General features: G+C 43.2%; 1 protein-coding gene across 4 annotated transcripts; it reads left to right on the top strand.

Moving 5' to 3' along the window:
• The first annotated feature begins 3,123 nt into the window (after positions 1-3,123).
• Positions 3,124-25,161, top strand: iars2 (isoleucyl-tRNA synthetase 2, mitochondrial). 4 transcript variants are annotated; one of them, XM_083998676.1, is made up of 24 exons: positions 3,124-3,551; positions 3,659-3,781; positions 4,244-4,397; positions 4,484-4,632; positions 5,552-5,601; positions 5,699-5,808; positions 5,906-5,993; positions 6,684-6,799; positions 6,910-7,079; positions 8,614-8,704; positions 8,810-8,961; positions 9,135-9,295; positions 9,956-10,058; positions 11,702-11,795; positions 13,775-13,855; positions 14,498-14,606; positions 18,082-18,187; positions 19,173-19,295; positions 19,391-19,522; positions 20,864-20,970; positions 21,048-21,193; positions 21,672-21,862; positions 22,045-22,189; positions 23,799-25,161. In XM_083998676.1, the coding sequence occupies exons 1-24, from the start codon at positions 3,279-3,281 to the stop codon at positions 23,942-23,944; spliced, it is 3,120 nt and encodes a 1,039-aa protein (XP_083854802.1). In that variant the 5' UTR covers positions 3,124-3,278; the 3' UTR covers positions 23,945-25,161. The 4 variants fall into 4 exon arrangements, with proteins under 4 accessions (XP_083854802.1, XP_083854801.1, XP_083854803.1 ...); XM_083998675.1 differs by having other exon boundaries at positions 5,903-5,993; XM_083998677.1 differs by lacking the exon at positions 13,775-13,855 and having other exon boundaries at positions 5,903-5,993.
• The last annotated feature ends 9 nt before the right edge of the window (positions 25,162-25,170 follow it).

The following is a 25,170-nucleotide window of genomic DNA, read 5'->3' as shown; positions in this document are numbered from 1 at the left end:
AAGCCAGCCATAAAGGTTTGTCGATGAGGAAGTGATGCAAGCATCGTGTTGTGACAGTGCAGTCTCACTGATCAGGAACCAACTGACTTGTTAGACTCCACAGAGACGTGCTGAATCACTGACGACAGAGTTCAGTATTCAGGTGGGATGATGACGGTCATGAAAACAGAGTGCATGATGCTGAACTATACTAACAGACTGCATGCAACATGGCTTCAGAATCCTGCTGGGAAAAGAGTGAGACTGAGAGCAGGTGAAGGGGCTGCACGGCTCAGTGATGAAAGCTCTGGAGTGTCCTTTACCTCTCCCTGACCCCCTCCCCCCTCCCGAACCTCTACACACTCTTGTATTTGCTCCCTCACAAGAACTCACTCCACAGCAAATAATCAGAGGAACCTAAACTCTGGTTTCTATTTGATGGATGAGAGGGGTGAAGTGACAGCATAGGAGGAAGGCTTAAAGCAGCCACACTCTGGCGGTCGACTAAAGGAGAACACTTCTCTTGATCACATGAGCACACCAAGCATTATATTAGACGGCCGTGCTAAGGCCTCTTAAGCTTCAACTTGGAGTAGACAGGACATCCACTTTAAAGTAACACAATAGTATGATGGAAGAGAGACAGAGGAAAGGTCCTGATCTAAGTTTACCTTTGGAGGAGATAAGATGAGTGGAACAATTCAGCCTTTGTCAGGTGCAGGATGGTTGCCACAGAGATAAAGAGTGGGCGGGGGGGGGCTTACAGGTGAATTCCAGTCTTTCATGGAGCCCCTGCAGCAGGTGAAGGGGGAGGGGGTCAGATTTAATTCAGTAAATCATCCCACAACCAACTGACTTGGTACTTTTGCTGTATTTTAGTGGGGATACATTTCAGAGACCATGATTTAGAGGTTGAAATAGAAGACTTAGAATTTAGATATACATTTCTGTTGTTTCTAGTCGTTCCTGTTTACCAGCTCAGATTGCCCTGTGCAAGAGCAGAGCTGGATGAGCCTATAGAGACAGAAAATAAAATACACTACACAAACGTTATAGGGATGTTTGGCTTTTGGATCAAATTTCAAAATGCACCCATGCACTATAACCTTTACAGGTGAACCTTCTCTAAACTTTTGAATGCACATCAATGTTTCAGTAGGCCTACTTATTGAACATCATGTTTTCCTGCAGCTTGTGTACCAGGTTTAACCCATTTGCATCAGAAACCCAGTACCTAAAACATTCCTTCATGTTGCAAAGAGACTCCAGCACCATCATGTCACTTAGAATAAGCTTTATTCAACTTATAAAAAAATTTAAGACCTAAAAAAGCAAAATACAAGTCAATTATTTTCAGTATTTGCAGTGCAAAGTCTCCTAAACATTTACAATTACTTTTAAACGTGGACATGAAGCCTGTATCCGTTACAGAGGCTTACTTTCTTTAAGAGCGCACATAGGAGGACCAGAGTCTGTCTGTCTCCGGAGCACCACCAGAGAGCCTTCATCTCCAGGTAATGTGAATTTCCATGTAGGCTGGTCCATCCCCCTCGGGGACACGGTGCGTCCCCGGCTGTCAACAAGTCCCCGAGGTGACAATATATCTTAAAATCCACATGTTTTAACAGGGGGGTGAGAAGGAGGGGGTCTTGAATAACGCTGCGCCGCCGGTCTAGCCCTCATGGTGGTGTCCGGTGTGGAAATCCATCAGTCCGGTCATTGGGACCAGCCGTGCAGAACGAAGAGCCCCAGGCCGAGGGGGAGCAGCAGCGCGACGCCGGCGGTCCTCTCGCAGCCGTTGGGGGTCGTCTTGTTAGTAGTCGTGGACAGCACCGTGGTGGTGTTGGGCGAAGCAGTGCTGTTAGTTTCATCTGCCCGGACCACCTGCAAAATAAGGTCGTTTCAGTTTTACAGGTAGACTAGAGAGAACTTCATGCAGGACAGACGCGACGCGCACACTGGGTCCGCTCACTTTGGAACAGTAGTGCGCAAAGGCCGAGTCACCACTCATCCAACATTGAAAAACGCGCATCATTTCTACAACCAGGCAAAGGAAACGAGTAGGCTATACTAGGCTTTTTTTTTTTTAAACGGTGAAAATCACAACTCAAGAATAGACTTGGCTATTTGAGGATTAAGTGCACCAATCTGGACTAGGCTACTTAAAAAAATAAAAATAAAATAAACCCAAGACATTGTCCTGTAAGACCAGACCGTATGATAAAAACTGACTCCCTACATTTTGATACAGAAAAGCGAAAGGGCTTCATTTTTAAACAGCCAAGTATTTGGTTCAGTTAAAAAAAAAAAAAAAAAAGCAAGTTCTTAATTGGAAATGAAGGACAGCTGTGACAACCTTGTTCGGAAACCAAGGAGAAAAACCCATAGACTGTAAAAGGAAAAACCCCATAAACTAAAGTTAAGCTAGTGCCTTTCAAAGTTCAAGACAATTCAGAATTAACTAACCTGTGATGAGAGATGGACAGTCAGCAGGAAAAGTCCAATGAACACAAGGCACATCTTCTTCATCTTGGCGCTGGGTGAGGAGACGGGCTGAGGAAGGCTGGTGCTGCTGGAGGTCTGCTCAGGTGCTGCAGTTGGAAGAATGTGCGAATGAAGCGGAAGATGCGGCTGCGCTTTTTATACCCCGGTGACATCATCATCCACTCATTACTGAACTAGATTCAGGTGCTGTCGGGAAAAGCCTACTCTGCACATGCTATTGGCCTATTACAACCTACTAATACTCTGATATTCATCGTTGAGCATTGCTTACAAAACGATACACCAGAAAAGTGAAAACTTTTATTTTATTTTATTTTATTTTGTTTTATTTATTTTTTATTTAGCTAAATCAAACACCATAAAAACTTTATTTGGGCAAGGGCCTATCAATGTTTTCATAGCACAAATCATAACTTGATATCTTCTCTTTAACCAGTAGCTATATATAGTGTTTATAGCCTATAATAAAAAAAAAATCCATGAAAAAATCACGTTCTCGTGGTTCTCTTTCCTGTCACTGTTATTGTATCTGTTGGATAAACAGCGTCCTCCAGTGGCCGCTTGCATGACGTACAGTCAAAAATGCGATTACTGTTGAATCCACTCGGCTTCCGTAGTTGTCCGCTCTGATATTTCTTCCGGAAGAAACACGGGCTGAGGCTTCGAGAAGGGCGGAACACCGCGACACAATACTTACATACTGTCACAACAACAATAAATAACAACACTACGTCAACGTTTGTGTGGTTTAACTTGGCTCCTGTGGCCGCTGAGCTGCCTCGCCTCACCTCTCCATGCTACTGTGCCGGGTGTCGGCGGTTAGCCACGCGCTAGCGAGATGGGGACGGAGGTCACACCGGGGAGGGGGCCTCCTCCACCGGGCTGTCCCCTTCAGCTCCAGCCGCTGGCACGGTGCGGGCTCGCCGGGAGAAGGCGGCGCCCAGCCGGCAGAAGCAGCAGCCTCTACTCAGGGACTGTACCGAGACACGGTGCTGCTGCCCCGGACCGACTTCCCCATGAAGCTGACGGGACAGAAGCTGCTGGACCGAGAACTGCAGATACAGCAGGTAACGTCACAGTAGAGCTGTATGACAACCTGCTACAACTGCGTAGTTGTCAGCTTTTGTTATTTTTCTTTTGCCATATCCAAGCTGGACTGGTCTGTGTGTTGCAGGAGAGTGGGTTTGCAGAGTTGTACTCCTGGCAGAGACAGAGGAAAGCCAAGAAGGAGTTCTGTCTTCATGATGGACCCCCCTATGCCAATGGAGACCCTCATGTTGGACACGCGCTTAATAAGGTCTTTCATTCAGTGTCCTTTTGATGTTTAGACTTTCTTCATTACAGGGCTCCAGTCTGCCCCTAAATGTTGGCACCTTGCCCCTAAAATTTGAGACAGTGCAAGTACATTTTTCATCTACTTGCACATGTGCAACCAGTAGGAATTGGCTGTTTGTTTTGTTTTTTTAACACTAGTGAAACATGGAAGTGGCAACTCAAAGAATCTGGAATCTGCCATTACAGGTCATCATGTATGAAAAGAAAGTGTAAATATTTTCTTTGATTTACGTCAATTTACAGTGTGGGCCCCTACATTTTCTGCTTGCGCCCCTAAAATTTTAAGTAAGGGGGCCACTGTGCTCCTTGTAAATGAAGTTAGTCTGGAGCCCTGAGAACTGAGTTATAATCTGGCTGCTGCAGCTGCACCGACAGCTCAAACACTGACAAATGAACCATTCAGTTAATTGTATCTTCTCTCCAGATCCTGAAGGACATCCGCAACCGCTTTGAAATGCTGAGGGGGCGACAGGTGCACTACGTCCCAGGCTGGGACTGCCACGGCCTGCCCATCGAGCTGAAGGCTCTAGGAGAGCTGGGGACCAGCGGCTTGAGTCCGCTACAGATTAGACAGAAAGGTTAGAAAGGACAGAAAGGTTTGATGAACATGAGCACACTTTGATTAGAAACTGCTGCTTTAATGTTGTGCCTCTGTCTCATTCAGCGCGGGAGTTTGCAGAGGGAGCCATCGGACGGCAGAAGGCTGCTTTCCAGCGCTGGGGGGTGATGGCGGACTGGGACCAGTGCTACTACACCTTTGATGGAGCCTACGAGGCTGCTCAACTGAAGGTCTTCCAGGAGATGCACAGCAAGGTGGACGGTCATTTGTTATTCTTGATATATGCCAGTGTTTATGCATAGATTTAAAACGCTTCATATCTTTTAACCTACAGTGTTTATAGAAAGTCATCACACTCTGACAAAATCGTTACCATTTGATACATTAAACCCAATTAATTAAAATGAATTAAATCTGACTTTTTTGAGCTGTATATAACCTTCCTCATCAGAGTGAAAATAACATTTTAAAACATTATGGACAATTGTTAAAATAGAATTAGTGAAATACCTGGTTTGGTTAAGTCATCAGACCCTTAGAATAAACTAAACCTGCTTAGTTACAACCAATCAACCTTTTCATCTAACACCAGGCTGACTGAGCCCACCTGACATCAGGGTTACGTCCTGCTTTTTAAAAGACCTCCAGGATAAAGTCAGGTGAAAGCTACAGAAAGGTTTCCAAGGCGTTAGGTATCCCTGTGAGGACCAGAAGTGGACAGCATGTAGCACCACCAGCACCTGGTCTAGATCAGGATGACTGAACTCCAACAATAAGAAACAAGAAGAATGGGCAAATATTCCCTAATCTAGACGTGCAAAACTATAGAGACATCACCAAAGCAAAGGTGACTCTAATCAGGGGACTGATGACTTTTCTAACTCTGTTAATCTAGTTTTTTAAAATTCATTTTCAGAACTGTCTTTGTCTTTTTTCATTAGTTTGATGTTGTAAGGCTGAATGTGTAAATAAAGCTGGAAAAAAGTTTATTTTTAGTTTTGATTTCAGGCTGGATGACAAATAATCAATCTATTTCAAAAGGGTGTGATGATTTTCTATAGTAGTTGTGTAACATGGAGCTGTCCCTGACTGAGCCGTCTGTCTCAGTGACTATAGTAATAGACACTTTTGGTTTTCATTAGACAGTGTTTTCCCACTGTGTTTTATCTGCAGAGCCTCATCTATCAGGACTACAAGCCGATCTTCTGGTCTCCTTCATCGAGGTACTGTTATTATGCTCATGTTGTTTTGATTTTCCTTTTCTACCTCAACATCTAATAACTTCTTTTGAACCTAAGTCCTGTCCCTGTGTCTCTGTAGAACGGCCCTGGCAGAGGCAGAGTTGGAATACAACCCTGAACACGTGAGCAGAGCCATCTACGCTACGTTTCCCCTGGTCAAGCTGCCAGCAGGGATAGCCTCAGAACAAGGTAACACACAGACACACACATAACAGATAATCCAGAGTGTTTTCATATACGTTTCAGATCTCTTCATGGTGTGTCGGTTGCATGTGTGTCTCAGCAGGTCTGGAAAGTGTCTCTGTGTTGGTGTGGACCACCCAGCCCTGGACCATTCCTGTAAACCAAGCCGTGTGCTACATGCCCAACGCCCAGTGAGTACCTGCAACCAAAAGATTCTGTTTATACACTGGCCATTTCTGGAGACCTCAGACTGATTCTGTGAAGCTCTCATCCTCTACCAATAGAAGCTGCAGTTTGTCAGACAGTGATGTAACTAGTTTTCAAATTTGCATAACCCCACCCCTACCTGGTAGCAGTAGAAGGGGCGGGGCAAGCAGTGGTTCATTTGCATTTAAAGGGACAGACACTGAAAGCAGCCGTTGTGAACAGGGCTGTTTAGAGAGGATGAAAAGAGCTGTGATGTTTGATCCTTGGGGGATTTTGACCAAAGCATGTCACAGACATGTCTTTAAGACACCTGGGAACTATTTTAATTTGTGGAAAAGGGGCATGATGAGAGGATGTTACTTAATAACCTCCTGCCCCTTTAGTAGTTGCTTCCAATTGTTCCCTGTTAAAAGGGTTTTCCATGGAGTTTTTCCTCAGTGGATGTGAGGGTCTAAGGGCAGAGGATGTTGTGATGCCATGTAAAGCCCTTTGAGACAAACTGCTTGTAAAAATGGGCTATACAAATAAAATTGCCTTGCCTTGCCTTACGGTACATTTATAATGAGGATTAACAGGAACTGAGAGACAGTGGAGCGACCTCCCCAGTTGAAGAAATAAAAGCATAACCTTTAATGACAGTGGGATAACAGCGCTGTGCTCTTTGTGCCATGCAGGTACTCAGTGATGAAGAGGGCAGACAACTCTCAGCTGCTCCTGCTGGCCACAGAGCGCTCAGCCAGCATGTCGGCCCTGCTGGCCACAGAGCTGGAGAGTGTCGCCACCTTCACAGGTAACCTTCTCCTGTCCACACACACAGACACACAACACTCTGCAGCTCTCGTCCTGTCACTTACAGACGGTAACAATGCAAACATCGCCCCCCTGTGCTTCTCCTCCCAGGCTCCCAGCTGGAGGGAGGGGTCTGCAAACATCCCACAATTCCTGACAAGGAAGTGCCACTATTGCCGGCCAATCACGTGACCATGGCGAAAGGAACGGGGTTGGTTCACACAGCGCCAGCTCATGGCATGGACGACTACAGCGTGGCTTCACAGTTTAACCTGTCTGTGGTATGTTCTGTCAGTCAGTTGTTGAACACAGACACAGTGCACTCCTCACAGATATTCTTCTTCTTCTTCTTTATTTATTTTAATTTTTTCCTTTATTCATCCAAGTAAAAACTTGTTGAGATTTAAAAACCTCAATACAAGAGAGACCTGGCTAAGAGAGCAGCGCACAAACCACTCTACATAGATTAACACAAACAACATAATAATTACAAATTACATAAGGCAATCTACTTTCTATCCCTGATCTGAAATTGATCTGAATTCCCCCAGGGTAATGAATTCAGTCAGTTTTAAAGGACAATTCTGGGGAAATTCAACTTTGGGCTGTATTTTCCTAACATTTTAGGTCTAAAAGAAGGAATCTGAAGACTTTCAGTTTAATCGCTGCTGTTTTGCGGTAGTTGTGTCTGTCCCCGCATCGCCACGGCAACGATGAGTGGTGCGGATTGAAGTTCTGCTGCTTAGACTGTTTACATCCCTCAAAGCCGCAATGTTTTTCCACAGACAGCGTCAGATGGCGACTCAAACATGCGCCGAGAAGTTTTTTTACTTGAAGCAAGTCAAGAGTTGATATTCCTGTGTTTATGACACAAACGGTAGCTCCGACTGCACCGGAACACACCGAGCACGGCAACTTGGGTTGAATTAGACCTAGTTTTACAAACATGTCGGCTTGCTTGAAGTAAACAAACTTCTTCGGTGCGTGTTTGAGTCGCCATCTGGCGCTGTCTTGCGGCTTTGAGGGATGTAAACAGCCTAAGCAGCAGAACTTCAATCCGCTCCATTCATCGCTGCCGTGGCGATGCGGGGACAGACACAACTACCGCAAAACAGGAGCAATTAAACTGAAAATCTTCAGATTCCTTCTTTTAGACCCAAAATGTTAGGAAAATACACCCCCGAGTTGAATTTGCCCGAAATGGCCCTTAAGTCCTTCTGCGTAACATTCCAGGTTAAGGAGCCAGAAAATGTAAACATATTTTTCCCCAGCTCAGTTCTGATTCTTGAGACCTTTGTCTGTATGATGTTCTGAGAACACAGGCCATAATGGCTGCGGGTCCTGCACATGTATAGGCATAAATATGGGGGAGAAGCCCAAGTATGGATTGGTATATGAAGGTCAGCCAGTGAGAGAACAGATGAAGAGGGGCAGTTTGCAGCAGCATACAAAGAGCAGCGATGAACACCATGATCACATCAAGCGCAAAGCACAATGATGAATTTCTTTAGGGACTGGTGACTGGTCAGGTGCATTCATAAAAGGCAGATCTTCAAAAAAGTCATAGGGATTAATTGTTTCCTGACCTGAAGTGAGATAAAATCTGAAATGATTAGATGGTCTTTAGAAAACAAAATGTCAATGAATTGTTTAATCTATTATGGATTCTTCTGCACTTCAGATAACTTTTTCTAAAACTTGTTTTATATTTTGGCCTCATTATGTTGCTTACATCAACACCTGTATGACCTGGTAAAACAACACAAACAGGCTTTTTACTCTGTGTAACTGTGCTGATGTTTGCTGCTGCCTCAGGAGTGTATAGTGGATGAGGACGGCAAATTCACAGAGGCAGCTGGACCTGCACTACACAACCTGTCTGTGATGAGTGAAGGCACCGACAAAGGTACAACAACACTCTCCCGTAGCTCATACAGATTTATGTCCTCCATATTTTTTCATTTTCCATATTGTGTTTTCCTGCCTGTGTGTGTGTGTGTGTGTGTGGTAGTGATCTCCATGCTGAAGGAGTGTGGAGCTCTGGTGAAAGAGGAGCAGTGTGTCCACAGCTACCCGTATGACTGGAGGACGAAGCAGCCGGTCATCATCAGGCCCAGTAAGCAGTGGTTCATCAACACTGCATCACTCAAAGACAAAGCCAAGGTAAGCTGGACCGCCATCCAACTGGTTTTTACTGAGTTCCTCTTTGCTGTTCCTGCTGCACTGAAAGAAATGCTGTGTCATTTTCAGGTGAGGTGATATGGTTTCTGTTTCCAGGAAGGTTCTTACTTCAAATTTAAACTTTGTTCCATCTGTGTGTGTGTGTGGTTGTCCAGGACGCGCTACAGAAGGTGCGTGTTTTACCAGAGTCGGCGAAGGGCAGCCTGCTGGCCATGCTGGACAGACGGACGTACTGGTGCATCTCCAGACAGAGGAGCTGGGGCGTCCCCATCCCCGTCTTCTACCACAGAGACACAGGAGAGCCTCTCATCAACAAGTGAGTCCTCACTAGGGGTGGGAGAAAAAATCGATTCACATAAATATCGCGATATATTTTTTGACGATTTTTAAATTGATTTTTTTTCTTCCAAAATCTATTAAAATTTTTTTTTTTTTTTTGGAAATGTTTATTTTATTTTATTTTTTATTTTTTAAATATTGTGCAATGTGCATTTGTTCGCCTTTTTTACATACAGAGAGTACAGAGAGTTTTGAAAAGGGTTTCACTTTATAAGTTCACTTTATAATGGAGTATGTTCATTTATAGGCTCCCAGTATTTGTGTGCAGATAAATGTTAAAAATGCAGACTAAAAATCGAGAGAATCGGCAATATCGTAGAATCGCAATTTAAATCGAATCACCATCCAAAAAATCGTAGAAGAATCGAATCAGGAGAAAAGCATATCGTCCCAGCCCTAGTCCACACACAGCGCACATGCAGACAGACAGACAGGCACAAGCACAGTCACAGTCACGCAAATATGATACAACAATATCTCTTGGCTAAAACTGCATGACGTAAAGTTACTTCTAATTCTGAGAAGACTGCATTTGGATTCAATGCCCTTGACGCACAGAACCAGTTCTGTCTCACCTGGTAAAGGTAGAATAGAACGGAAAGGCAGTAAAACTTCCTGCTGTCTGTTCTCTTTGCAGACACACTGTCTCCCACATAGCAACCCTCTTCAAAGAGAAGGGCAGCGACTGTTGGTGGGAGCTCCCCACTGAGACCTTGCTGCCACCAGAGGTCCTCAAGAAGGTCAGTACACATGAAGTTACAGTAACTGGTGGAGGTGTGGCTTTACTGGCTTTGATACTGTATGTTTTTACTATTTGAATGTGGTTTCAGAGGTTTTTCAATTAAAGGGATAGTTCAACATTTTGGCAAAGTCACCTTTTGCCATAATCCCTATAGTTTTAGTAGTAGGTTTGTTACCTTTAATTGTCGGTGCAAGCTGTTTTGAGATCGGCGGGGCAGAGATGTGAGCTCTGCGCAGCGCATGGTATTGCCGCCTTTCCCTCATCTAACTCATCAAATACACAATCCAACAACTCCAAAACGCTCTGGTGGACAAGTTGTGACCTGCACATTCACCAAGCTATGAGATAATAATGGAACGTTACCAGACAGAGTTGTTTTAGTGGTGAATACGTTACTGGAACTACATTGCTGACACAGCTGCTTGGCAGAGTGATTTCAAAAGTGAAAGTAGTTCTGAGTATTTGCTTCATGTGTCGTAATGTTACATAATTATACGTTATTATTTCATAGCGTGGTGAAGTTGTTGGATTGTGTATTTAGTTTGATGAGGGAAACCATATGCCTCTGTAGCGTTAGCCGAGCAGCTCGCGTCTCTGTCCCGCCGATCTTAACAGCTTGCACTGACAATTAAAGGTAATGAACCTACTGCTATGACGAAAGGGATTATGGCAATAGGCGAATTTGCCAAAATGTTGAAATATCCCTTTAAATAAAGACACAATAAGAGAGATGTACAGGTACATGTCAATAAAGTAGAACATGATGGAGTTCATCAGCTGGTTAGAATGTGACATCATTAGGTTACAATAGTGAACTTTTTCACTATTCTCATTTTTGGATTTACTGAGTTTTGGGTTTTCATTACAATCGAAAGAAATAAAGACATGAAATATTTCAGTCTGTATGTAGTGAATCTACAGTATATGATATATGAGTTTCACTATTTGAACTGAACTACTTTGATAAATTGATATTCTAAGTTATTGACATTGCACCTGTATGTTGTAACAAAGACGGTTGAAGCTAACTGTCTGTTTGGGCTCCAGAGCGTTAAAGACTTCAACCCATGTGTGTCTAAGCAGGAGTTAGAGAAAGTATTCATGTCTTTAAATCATCTAGAGTTGACTATTCCAACACTCTGACAGCTACAGGTCATTTAGATGCTGCTGCTCTGGTTCTGATTAACACTGAGAGAGAGTGTGTTTCTTTTCCAGTTTGAATATTTAGCTTCCAGTCAGATCCAGAAGTGAATTCAAAGTTTTATTGGTGATGCACAAGTCACTAAATGACACGCACCCCGAATATAATATATAAATCTAAACCTTGTACTTAAGTTGGATATTACTTGTTTTATACTTCTTGTTTTTATACATTTTTTCTTTTGTGCTTTTTACTTGTATTTTGATACTTCCTTTGTTTCTGTTACATTAACAAGTAAATACATAACTTCATTGTTTGTGTATGATAATGAATAATATATTATTCAGGTGGCCATAAAACTGTACAGTGCTGTCCTGTCGGGGCTGTGTAGCTGCTGTCTGGAGCAGAGAAACATCAAACAGTTACATATTAAAACTATATTATACTATATCTATTATAATGTGTTTTGATTAAGTGTTGTCTATGTTTGACCCTGTCAGAGTAAAGCAGGTCCAGTAACTGACTACATCCGTGGAGAGGACGTACTGGACATCTGGTTTGACAGTGGGACATCGTGGGCTGCTGTTCTAGAAGGTACAGCTCAGATTCCTTCTTCTCCTGCAGATCACACTCACGTTTGTTGTAATTTATTTATTTTTTATTGCAAACTCTGCTGGATCCCACTTATTACTCCTTTTATTTAATGAATAATATGTGACTGGTTAAACTTGTCCACAGCTGCACAGATGTTATAATCAGAAGAATGTAACAGCTTTGTATCAGATTGTGTGTTTGTGTTGTACAGTGTAGTGATGCTGCTCCTGTCTCGACCGGATTTTTCAAAGTGTAGCAGCAGTTAAGTCTCTGCCTCACTTCAATCAGCGCCAGCTCTCTAAATGCCTTTGATGAAGTTTCCATTAATTAGTTTTATTGAACATAAAGCTACTTAAGACAGGCCACACACACACTCCAGCGCTCCAGTTAAGTTGCTTTGCAAAGTGTGTTGTAAGCAAAGTGAAAGCAGAGTCTTGCTGACCACAAACCTGGATTAGTCTGAGCAGAGCAGGACGCTGCCGGTTCCTCCCTCAACTCCAGCACAACGGCCCACAGTCCAGGTGATGAAGGAGTTTTTAGAGTAGATATACACAGATACATTCACTATCACATTCACACACATAGACAATGCAGATTGGAAAGGAGAACATGCTGACTCCACACAGACTGAACCAGGGACTGGACCTAGATACTAGTTGATATGAGGCAGCAGTGTAAACTACAGCAGCACCCTTAACTTATTTTTATTGGTCAATAAACAACCAAACAAGTAAGGATGTTGCAGATACCTTGAGCCATAGGGGAGAGTGGGGCAAGTTGAGCATGGAGGCACGTTGAGCTACCCCATGTTGCCAGGAAACCATAAGAAAAATTGAGCATGTGGTAAAATGGTTCTGCATTTATGTCCAAAAAACGTTTTTCACTGTCAAAAGTTAATTCAGTCAATACGTTTCATGAGAATTGTGTTTGGACCAAAAGAGATAATTATAAATTTGTTTTATACATGAGTTGTGGTATCTATGAGCTACAACATGAGGTAGTAAACCCAGCATGAAAGTGCATCATTTTAGCTGTGAGGACTAATAAAGTCAACATGGTAGCTGTGGAGTAAGTTGAGCCACCTGCACCATACACTTAATGGATGTATTTTGGTTGTATATGTCCTAATTATTAATCATGGTTCTGGATGTGTATGACTGCAGTAAGTCTGTTCCTGAGAAGAGGTGAAGCTGTTTATGGTGAGGCCAGGCTTTACTGTCAGAGAGAAAGATGAGGGAATCTGCCACGTAACTGCAGTTATGTTCACACTCACTGTGTTTGTTTGTAGGGATATATGCAGATATACAGTGGTGGACACCCCATGAATTTGTGAAATATTGCATTAAGAATCGATGTTAGGTCTTCAAGTGCAATTTCTTTTAGTCCAGTCACAGCCAAAATACTAAACAAATCCTAAAAAAGCCATTACAAACTCCAAATTGATTGGTTCCATAAAAATACATACAAAACTTTGAGTATTGGGTCATTTTGGTTCCAGTGATCCACTAATGAAGGTCGTGCTTTTTATTAAAAGACACATTTTTTGTTGTAGTGCTTGGTGTCTATATAAAGCCAGGACATTTAAAAGTTCAGAGACAAAAATGTCTAAAACAAGGAACCTAACGCAGGAAACAGGCCTGAAGATCCAGATTCTCAGCCAGGAAGGGAAGATGCAGTCCTTCACTCAGCAGAAATCCAGACCAACCAACAGCTTGGAAGACAAACCAAGATCTGGGTGTCCAAGGGTTTCTGATCTGCATGTGCAGGGAAAACCGCCCAAATTTTAAGGGTCAGGTGTCCGAAAACTTTTTTCCACCACTGTAATAGTTATCAATTTCTTGATGTAGTGTTCCTGAATATGAAAAGCGTCTCATCTTACCCCTCCCCCCTACTGTTGCTGTTCCTCAGACGGAACAGGATGTTAAAGAAGAGCAGACGTGTGTTGCATTGTCTGTGTCTGGTTGTGTTTCCATTTCCAGAGGAGCTGGAGGAAGACCCTCAGGGGTCTGAGTCACGCCTCAGCTGGCTCCCGGCTCCGCTGCGCAAACCTCTGGTCTCAGGTTAATGGACCATGGACCTCTCTCTCTCTGCCTCTGTTTGTCACTCTCACTTTGCTTGTTCTTCCTCCTTTTGCCTCCAAATGCTGGCGGATATGTTCAAAGTTGTCAGATCCAATCCAAAAGCATTTGGTTTTGTGTTTTAAGGAGTATTTTAAGGAAACCAAACATGTATGTAGGAGATAAGAAAGGAGCTCCTGTCTTGGATACAGCATGACCTCCTCCTGTCCTCCTCTCTGTCCGGTGCATGGATGCAGGTGTAGACTGAGCGTCTGCTTTGGGAGAACACTGGCTGTTTGTTTCTTTTTCCGAGGATGGCTCACAGTCTGTGCTTCTACTTCACTGTTTCTCTGAGAGTAGATTCAGGTTGGAGATGGATGAGGTTGAAAAGTGTTTATGACCCTCTGTTGGCTGTTGAGGCATGTGTATGGAGTCTCACTGAAACACACATGATAAATAATTTCAGTTTCTGAATCTGCACTAACATCGGCTCACACTTCCTGTCTTTTCTGGACACTCAAAAAAGCTAACTGTTTGTTTTACAGTTTCTTTCTCCTGTGCTGTAAATGTAGAACTAATGGATTTTCTTTTTGCCCCTCCTGTCCCTGCCACCTGCCCCACTCCACCACTCTGCCCCTCCCTCAGAGTCAGACTCCAGGGCTGACGTGTATGTGGAGGGAAAGGACCAGATTGGAGGCTGGTTCCAGTCGTCTCTGCTCACCAGTGTAGCTCTCAGGAACAAGGCACCTTACAAGTGAGTGACCTGCCGGTTTACTGTGATGTGCACTGGGACAACGTGGCTGTAAATCGTTATGAATGTGTGCATCAGATACACTGACCCAACAGTAATATTCAAAGACTTTAAACCATGAAGCTATGGAAAATAACTGAAAATACAAATTGAGTTTCAAATCTACGGAAGCGCATTGCATTCACTGGGTAAAAAAAAAATTGGACACCTTATCTCATAATTACGAGATCCTGATCTCGTAATTATGAGATAAAGAAAAAGAAAATGTCTATAAATCCGCTCCTGCTGTCTCAAAATAAACGAATGACTCACGGTAGTACGGGCGGGGTAGCCTATATATTGTTATCGTTCTTGTTTTGTATATTAGGCCACTGTACATTATTAGCCGGCCGGGGACACACCGGCCCATGTTAACTCGTGTTTCTGTGCTTGACTTCCTGCCCGGCTTGACACGATCGCTCACGGAAAATAGACCGGATGAAACGATCGCTGCAGGCCACGAGCCGGTGGTGCGTCTGGCGTGTATGAACGACACAATCGGTTAACATGGGCCGGTGTGTCCCCCGCCGGCTAATAATGTACAGTGACCTAATATACAAAACAAGAACGATAACAATATATAGGCTACCCCGCCCGGGATTCGATCCTCGGTCTCCCGTGTGGATGGTAACTGCTCTAACCACTGTATTACCATAGTAATCATATATTTGTATTGAGACAGCAAGAGCGGATTTATAGACATTTCCTTTTTCTTTATCTCATAATTACGAGATCAGGATCGAGATCAGGATCTCGTAATTACGTGAAAAGATCTTGTAATTACGAGATAAGGTGTCTATTTTTTTTTTTTTATCCAGTGAATGCAATTCGCTTCCGTACAAATCCAATGTCCAAATGTCTTTATTTTCCTGTAACAGGACTGCAGTCCAGAATTAGGACACTGAAGTCAATCAGTTCTATCAGAAGGCTTTGAAGTTTAATCTTTATATTAGGGCCGGGACTTTAACGCATTAATTACGATTAATTAATTACACAAAAATTAACGCGTTAAAAAAAATTAACGCATTTTAATCGCACTTATAAAAAAAATTGAATTTTTTTTTTTTTTTTTTTTTCTCCTCACGTGTGTCTACATGCGGTGCGCCCGCACGCGAGAGAGGCGGCAGTTTGAGAGGCTGACTGGCAGAGATGAGAGCTGGTGAAAATATTTAAAACACCATCTCTGATCTCTGCCTGCACATAGATACACAGACACGGGCGCACGCTAAATGCGCTATATAGCGCTAATTGCTCAGCTGCAGCACTATATCTATGACCTGTCACTGTCACAGGTGCATCTCATCTCATTATGATAGGACTTCACCCTCAGAGCTCTGTCTTCAGACTGTCCTGACCTGTCCCTGAACATCACACAGGGACAACATGGAGCTGCCTGTGTGATTGGTTACTGAGTTTTATTAATGTTTACATCAGGCTGAGTTCAACAAATCAGTTTATGCTACTGTGATTTAAAGGGATAGTTCACCCTAGAATGATATTTCGCTCATTATCTACTCACCCTCATGTTGACTAAGGGCTGGAAGAATTGTCAGAGTCCACCGTCCCTTCTCTGAGTTACAGGGGGTCTCGGTGTAGCAGTGCATTTCAATGCAACGGTTGCAAAGGGACACCAGAGTTCTTCGTAAAAAAACACACACAAAAAAACATCCAAATACCTCCATGATGCTCGTATGTAATGTCCGTCTTGTGCTGAAGCCCCAAATTGCGTAATTGTCCCGAAAAAAATTAAATAAGTCTATATTTTAAGCTTGTTTGTAGCGGAAGCTTCTCGAAGCTCCTCTTCCTGGTCCGTCCAAATCTCGCGTGATTTGCGCCGGCGTCAGTGCGGTTACTGCGAATCACGCGAGATTTGGACGGACCAGGAAGAGGAGCTTCGAGAAGCTTCCGCTACAAACAAGCTTAAAATATAGACTTATTTAATTTTTTTCGGGACAATTACGCAATTTGGGGCTTCAGCACAAGACGGACATTACATACGAGCATCATGGAGGTATTTGGATGTTTTTTTGTGTGTGTTTTTTTACGAAGAACTCTGGTGTCCCTTTGCAACCGTTGCATTGAAATGCACTGCTACGCCAAGACCCCCTGTAACTCAGAGAAGGGACGGTGGACTCTGACAATTCTTCCAGCCCTTAGTCAACATGAGGGTGAGTAGATAATGAGCGAAATATCATTCTAGGGTGAACTATCCCTTTAAGTAGCCTAGTTAAATACTACAGTAATCATCATAGTGTATTGGAAGGAAAGACCATTTAATCTGTATGTATCAAATATCGATTAATAAATTAATCGATAATTTGCATCCCTAGTCTGTTGGTCTTGGTTAAGTACCACCTTGAATGCTTAAGCATTATGTATTCAGTCATTCAATGGTATACTAAAATCTATGTGGAAAAAAAAATGCTTCTCACTGTTCTCAGGTCAAATATTTATATGCGATTCAAATGCGATTAATTGCGATTAATTAATTACAAAGCCTCTAATTAATTTGATTAATTTTTTTAATCGAGTCCCGGCCCTATTTATTATGTACTCTTTCAGATTGTTCACTCAACTTGAACAAAGAGGAAAAATAGGCTTATAAAAAACATCAAATGACCTTTGGAGGACTGAAGCATCTGGTAGATATTACTATACTATAATTAATGTAATGTGGTCAAACCAAGGGGGCAGTTGTCGGTCTGAGAAGTGAAGCTCACTTCCGCATTCAAAAAGCTGCAATCCCCCCGGCTGTCGCTGGGGGCTGGCTCCAGAAGGGAGCAACTCCAATTGAGCCCCATGTTAAAATAGCCGATTTTACAGCTTAAAAAAACATATTTACAGCCTGGTACATTTTATTTTTTTGGTCTCAACCGATAGTTTCTACCCCCGCACACACTCTGAGGGGGGTGAATTTTTTTAAAACTCTGCAGTTTTACTATTATTAGGTTTAAAGTTCTGGCCAATCAGGGCGCAGAACCGTTGAGTGACAGGTCTGGCGACCGCTGTTACGAGGCCAGTGGGCGGGCTCTCGGCCGGCCAACGGCCGCACCGCTCCAAATATGGCAAGTAGAATCCAACATGGCGCGGTTCAAACCCCCGTAGTAGCGGCACAAAACAGACTCCCCCAAACCAATGGGTGACGTCACGGACGCTACGTCCATTCTTTTTACAGTCTATGGGTCAAACCTACTGTTCACACTGTTTTAGCAGATATGTGATATATTTTAACAGTTCATGAATTAAACAAAGACATGAAGATGCTTCTACTTAGATGAAAACCAACAAGACAACAAAGTCAGACAAATATATTGCTTCCTCCCTGATATTAAACTGACATAATGGTTCCCATGGTGACAAACAAACAATACATGCAATGCAAATGTTAATGAAAACATTTGTCATATGTGAAATAATTCAACAAATGTAATGTCTGTAGGTCTCTGGTGGTCCATGGCTTTGCTGTCAGTGAGAAGGGAGAGAAGATGTCCAAGTCTCTGGGCAACGTTGTGGATCCTGACACAGTCATCAATGGAGGAGGGAAGGTGAGAGCACAGAGACAGTGACATGAAATGACATGTTTTAGGCATCTGAGGAAGTCTGTTTTTGTTTTAAAAGGGACATATTATGGAAATATCACTTTTTAACATATATTTAGATGTTTGTCTTGCCTTCCAGCCCCCAAAATCTGAGATTTGACCAAAAACTCCCTAGGTTGAAATCAATGTGGTTTTATGAGTTGTTCCCTCAGTTCTCTTCCAATGATGTAATTAGTTTTTGAATTTGCATAATGGCACAGGTGGGGTGGGGCAAGCAGTGGTTCATTTGCATTTAAAGGGACAGACACTGAAAGCAGCCGTTGTGAACAGGGCTGTTTAGAGAGGATGAAAAGAGCTGTGATGTTTGATCCTTGAGGGATTTAGACCAAAGCATGTCACTGACATGTCTTTAAAGGGATAGTTAAACATCTTGGCAAACTGGCCCATTGCCATAATCCCAATAGTTTTAGGAGTAGGTTCATTACATGTACCACTCTATGAGATAATAACGGAATGTTACGAGACAGAATTGTTTTCGAGGTAAATACTGTACATGCAGAACCATTGATTCACATTCCCGTCGGGGGCAGTTTTTCATCAAGCAGTCTCTGCATTTGCCTTGAAAACAACTCCGTCTCGTAACGTTCTGTTATTATCTCATAGCGTGGTGAATGTGCAGGTCACAACTTGTCCACCGGAGCGTTGTGGAGTTGTTGGATTGTGTATTTGATGAGTTTGATGAGGGAAACCAAGAAATTCCATTAGCCTCCGTAGTGTAGCTCTGAGCAGCTCGCTGCTCTGCCGTTCTAAAAACAGCTTGCACCGACAATTAACCTACTGCTATGACTATAGGGATTATGGCAATGGGCCAATTTGCCAAAATGTTGAAATATCCCTTTAAGACACTTGGGAACTATTTTAATTTGTGGAAAGGGGGCATGATATGTCTACTTTGACTGACTTTTCTTCCCACATCTGTCTTTGTCTTCAGGACACAGGTTCTCCGGCCTACGGGGCAGACGTGCTGCGCTGGTGGGTGGCAGAGTCCAACATCTTCTCTGAGGTGCAGATCGGACCCACTGCGCTCAACTCAGCCAGGGACAGCATCAACAAGGTAGCAGTCAGTCAGGGCTGGAGGTGTGTGGGCTTTCTCTCAGAGTGCTTTGTTTGTCTCTTCACCACCTCTGTCCCTCTGGATTCCTCTCCCAGCTACGGAACACTCTGAAGTTCCTGCTGGGAAACCTGCACGGCTTCGACCCTCTCACTCAGGCCGTGGACTCCAAAGAGATGCACTACATCGACCAGTACATGCTGCACCTGCTCCGTGACTTCAGCATAAAGGTGTGTTGAGCAGACCTGTTCTTCTATTTCCAACCTAAAGGGTCAAACATACATACATTTTATTTCCTCTGTTTTCTTGTGAGAACAAGATATTTTTCCTCAGTTTTCCTGAGATAATGAATGAAACGTGATAGGGCTGAGATTTCCATCACACATGACATGTCATGCTGACTGATGTCTCCTTGAACACCAATGTAGGTAGCGTTAAAGGGATAGTAGCTTTTTTTTTTAAGTGGGGTTGTATGATCTACAAATAGCCCCTAAGTACTTTAATTGCAGTAGAAGACTCTCTGCACTCCTCCCGTTAGCAACGCCAGCCCATAATAGCCCTGCCCAGAGATTTACAACATACATTGTTGTGAACAGACCCAAAGAAACGGCCTATTTTCGCGGCCTAAAAGAGGTTCTACGTGAAAAAAAATGACACAGTTCCATTGTTCGCTATAATATAATTTTTTCCAGCCCTTCAAAGTGCAGGAAAAACACAGTTTTTATTTGGACCTAACCAACTCACGTATCCCTCCGCCCAGGGTTAGCGCCCGCCGATCAGCAGTTGGTTAGGTCCAAATAAAAACTGTGTTTTTCCTGCACTTTGAGGGGCTGGAAAAAATTATATTATAGCGAACAATGGAACTGTGTATTTTTTTTCAGGTAAAACCTCTTTTAGGCCGTTTCTTTGGGTCTGTTCACAACACTGTATGTTGTAAATCTCTGGGCAGGGCTATGGGCTGGCGTTGCTAACGGGAGGAGTGCAGAGAGTCTTCTACTGCAGTATTAAAGTACTTAGGGGCTATTTGTAGATCATACAACCACACTTTAAAAAAAATGCTACTACTACTACTTTAAGCCTAGTTCTCTGTTTGTGTTTTGTGCAAGGAATGAATTAATCGTACATGGCCTGTCACGTTTCTGACCTCACAACAATGGACAGACACACCTGGATTAATCAGTTGGTCCAATCATGTAAAACAGGAAATAAACGAGCTGGCTTATTTCAGGAAGTAGTGGAGCTGTGCATAAAGCCCATTGAAAAAGAAATACTGATAAAAACTATTTTTTAACTAATCATTATTCTATTTTAAATTATGATTAGGCTTAAACAACTGTATTCTATACTTTCACTTTCTTGAATATAAATCGAGTTCAAATAAAATGCAGCATATAAAAATATCTGAGCTGGCGCATCTTGATTGACAGCCGCATTGTGGGGTCCCCAGAAATATATGATGTCAAAATGGAGTCACAGCCAAAAAAGGTTGGGAACCACTGCTTTAGGGCTTCCGTAGTAGAGCTGGTGGCTGAAGTTTACATGTGTATGTGTGTGTGTGTCTTCATTTGCAGGTCACAGACGCCTACAGTGAGTTCGATACCGGCAGGGTGATCCGTGTCCTCCAGGCCTTCATCACCAGAGACCTGTCCAGTTTTTACTTCAGCATCATCAAAGACAGGTGAAGGTTTGTCACACCAGCATCAGAACCACAGCCGTGTTTAAACCCTCCTTTAACCCTCGGCGTCTTTAAACCAGGCTGTACTGTGACCCAGAGGACTCGCTGGGTAGAAGATCCTGTCAGACTGTCTTGGAGGAAGTTCTGGATGGACTGACCAGGTCCATCGCTCCCATCCTGCCACACCTAGCCGAAGAAGTCTATCTACACGCACCAGGACATGACAGTACGTGCCTGTTGCTTTACTTTAAAGGAGACATACTCTGCCCCTTTTCCACAAATTAAAATAGGTCTGTGACATGCTTTGGTCAAAATCCCCCAAGGATCAAACATCACAGCTCTTTTCATCCTCTCAAAGCCCTGTTCAGAACGGCTGCTTTCAGTGTCTGTCCATTTAAATGCAAATGAACCACTGCTTGCCCCGCCCCTTCTACTGCTACCAGGTAGGGGTGGGGTTATGCAAATTTGAAAACTAGTTACATCATTGCTAGACAACCGACAGATCAGGTCGTAAAACCACATGGATTTCAACCTAGAGAGCCTGAGGTTTTTGTCAATTCTCACATTTTGGGGGCCAGAAGGCAAGACAAACACCTAAATATATGTTAAAGAGCCTTAAAAAAGTGATATTTCCATAATATAATAATAGTCAGACCTCTGGTATATAAATGGACATGTGTTCTTTGCACCAACTGTTCATGCAGAGGAGGAGACGTTGTTCAAGAGCGGCTGGATCAAGAGCAGCTCCGTGTGGAGGCGACCGGGGTTGGAGGAGGCGGTGGAGGGAGCGTGCGCCATCAGAGATTCCTTCTTGTCGTCTATTCCAGGGAAAAACGCTGCTCAGTACGACCTCACTGTCGCCATCGAGCCTGGTCTGCTGTTTGAACTCATGGAGGTAAGTTGAAAAAATATAACTCAGAAAAGCGAACGCAATACGCTTCTGTAATGTTTTGTAATACTATTTTATTTATATTTTGTACATTTATATGGTGGAATTGATATTTTTTATTGTGCATATATTTTGTACTCTCACATTCCCCCACTCCAACCAACACAAGCTGATGTTGTGTCTCCCAGTCTCTGCAGGTGGAGCCGTCCTCCACCTCCTCCCAGCTGGCTGAGCTGATGATGTCAGCGCGGGTCACCCTGACCGGCGCGCTGCCCCGGGATCTGCCCTCAGACGCCCTGCTCAACCACGGCACCTTCCTCATCAACCTGGAGGGTGAGGAGCATCCACACTCAGATAGGACTACCACAACACAAACCTTGAGTTTGACTCAGATTTTCTAGCTCAATGAAAGTCACTCCCATTTAACCACAGTGGTTGCCATGGTAACCTTTGCTGGAGGACTAACCAGTCTCAGGAGAATATTTGTTGACATGATACTTATGTCTTTTTACACAAATATGTTTTCTTCACCTAAAACCAGATGTCAACAGATTGGCACATGAACACACACCATGAATTGTGACTAGTTATGAATTCACTGTGCACAATCAGGATTTTTTTCTTTACTTCATCCAAGTTTTATGAACTTTTCCTCTTTGGTTTATCAGCCTGAAAATGCTACACACATTATTCATACACACTGCATGAGTGCAAAACGATCACTATTATCTACTTAAATATATTTGGATATTAACATTTAACCTTTTCCTACTGTAATGACCAAACTCATAGAGGTGGGGGGAAAATTGATACAGTATAGTATCACAATATTTTGCATGGCAATCTGGTATCAATATAAGGACGCCAAGTATCAGACTGAATAGACCAAGAAGTTTACCTTATTAGAAAAAGCAGATGTTAAAGTTTTCATTTGGGGACACCATTTACAGTTGAAAAAGTTAATAAATCGCAACATATTGCAATATTTTTAATATTATATCATGATAATATCGTACTGCAGTAGCCCTGCAATACTGCAGAAGCCCTGCAATACTGCAGGGCTTCTGGTGAGTCCCAGCCCTACAAACTTAAAGGGATAGTTCACCCAAAATTAAAATTTGACTTATTATCTACTCACCCTCATGTGGACTAAGGGCTGGGAGAAGTTTCAGAGTCCTCCGTGGCTTCTCTGAGTTACAGGGGGTCTCGGCGTAGCAGTGCATGTCCATATAACGGTTGCAAATGGATACCAACTGTCTTTGTAACAAAAAGACACACCAAAAAACATCCAAATACCTCCATGCTGCTCGTATGTAATGTCCGTCTTGTATTGAAGCCGCGAAATTGTCCCGGAAAAAATGTAATAAGTCTATATTTCAAGCTTGTTTTGTAGCGGAAGCTCCTCTTCCCGGTTCGTCAAATTTGGATGAACCAGGGTCCGTCCTCTTCCCAGTTCGTCCAAATTTGACGAACCGGGAAGAGGAGCTTCGAGAAGCTTCCACTACAAAACAAGCTTGAAATATAGACTTATTTAATTTTTTTCGGGACAATTTCGCGGCTTCAATACAAGACGGACATTACATACGAGCAGCATGGAGGTATTTGGATGTTTTTTGGTGTGTCTTTTTGTTACAAAGACAGTTGGTATCCATTTGCAACCGTTATATGGACATGCACTGCTACGCCGAGACCCCCTGTAACTCAGAGAAGCCACGGAGGACTCTGAAACTTCTCCCAGCCCTTAGTCCACATGAGGGGGTAGATAATGAGTGAAATTTCAATTTTGGGTGAACTATCCCTTTAAGTATCACAAATTAATCTGTAGTAATGAAGAACTCTTGTTCATGACAACCCAGGTGATGCTGGCAGGGTCATTGGAAAATCATGAGTCATCATCAATGACGTGTGTGTGTGTGTGTGTGTGTGTGTGTGTCCTGGTCAGGTGGTCTTATCCGTGAGGACAGCCCCTATGACATCGCCGTGGTGCCCACCTCGGCCGCCCGCTGCCCCAGGTGCCGGCGCTACACTGCTGAGTCAGCAGACTGCCTGTGCCCGCGCTGCCAGACCATCGTCTCACAGGCCCACTGACGGAGCCCACACGCCGTCACCGTGACAACTAGCAACCAATGCTCTTTTTGTTTCGCTGCGCTCGTTTCACACTGACCTTGAGGAATAGAGACCAGGTTTTACTCTCTCCGTCACCATCAGCTCAGAGATGTTTAACTGACTCCAGATCAGTTCTCCTCATTGTTGATGATGCCAGAGAAGAGACACTAACAGCTTCTTATCCGCCCACAGTCTGTTGAACAGCTTGTCTGTGAACTCTTCAGACCAACATGCCTGAGTCAGCCCGGCTGCAGCATGAATGATCACATGAGCTCTTACCAATGATTCTAATTAAGGAAAGGAGGGATTGTTTACTGTAAATATCATATCCCTGGAGATATCGATTATTGGAGGTGGTTCAGTAGATCTTTTGTTTGTTTTTTTCCGGTGTGTGAATATATAGGAAAACTATTCACTACAATGTGTGTCACTGTGTGACAAAAGTACAGGAGTTGAGAGAGGTGGTGCTGTATAGACAAGTTTTATCTTTGTATGATCAATCCTGTTCCTTGTAAACTTCCCCATGCAGTCCATGCTACAGTATATGGAAGAGCTGTCTCTGAAGCCTAAATGAATAAAGTTTTATCTGGAAGCTGTTCTGAGTGGATGTCAACAGAATGAAACCTCTGCGCTCTTCAGAAACCTCTTTATTCTGTGTTGGATCAGCCCAGTGGGAGAAGCTGGACGTGGGACTACAGAAAAGGAGGTGTACAGGCACAGCTAGTACAGTACTGTCTGCATATATAAATAAAAAATAAAGGTCCATATTTTTCTTTATGATACATCTCTTGACCATGAGCGGGGAGAAAGAGGAGGAAATGTCAAACAGAACTGTGATATGGCACATGGGACACCCACACTGATATCTGACTGAAATCAAACTGAACATGAGGGTTAAGTGACAGAGAAAAGAAGACATGCCCCATTCCTTAACATCTCATATAGTTAGACTCTTAACAACACAAGTAATCAATTCATGTTAAATGCACAATAATGATGGATTTAAAAAAAAGAAAAGAAGCCTAACACACCCACAGTGTGTCAATGCCCTCTACAAGTACAGAGCCAGGATGAATTCCTCGTATTAAAGGGATAGTTCACTCAAAATTGAAATTTCGCTCATTATCTACTCACCCTCATGTGGACTAAGGGCTGGGAGAAGTTTCAGAGTCCTCCGTGGCTTCTCTGAGTTACAGGGGGTCTCGGCG

This window comes from Trachurus trachurus (assembly GCF_905171665.1).
Source record: "Trachurus trachurus genome assembly, chromosome: 22".
NCBI classification, from domain to species: Eukaryota; Metazoa; Chordata; class Actinopteri; order Carangiformes; family Carangidae; genus Trachurus; species Trachurus trachurus.
This window is presented reverse-complemented; position numbering and strand designations above follow the sequence as displayed.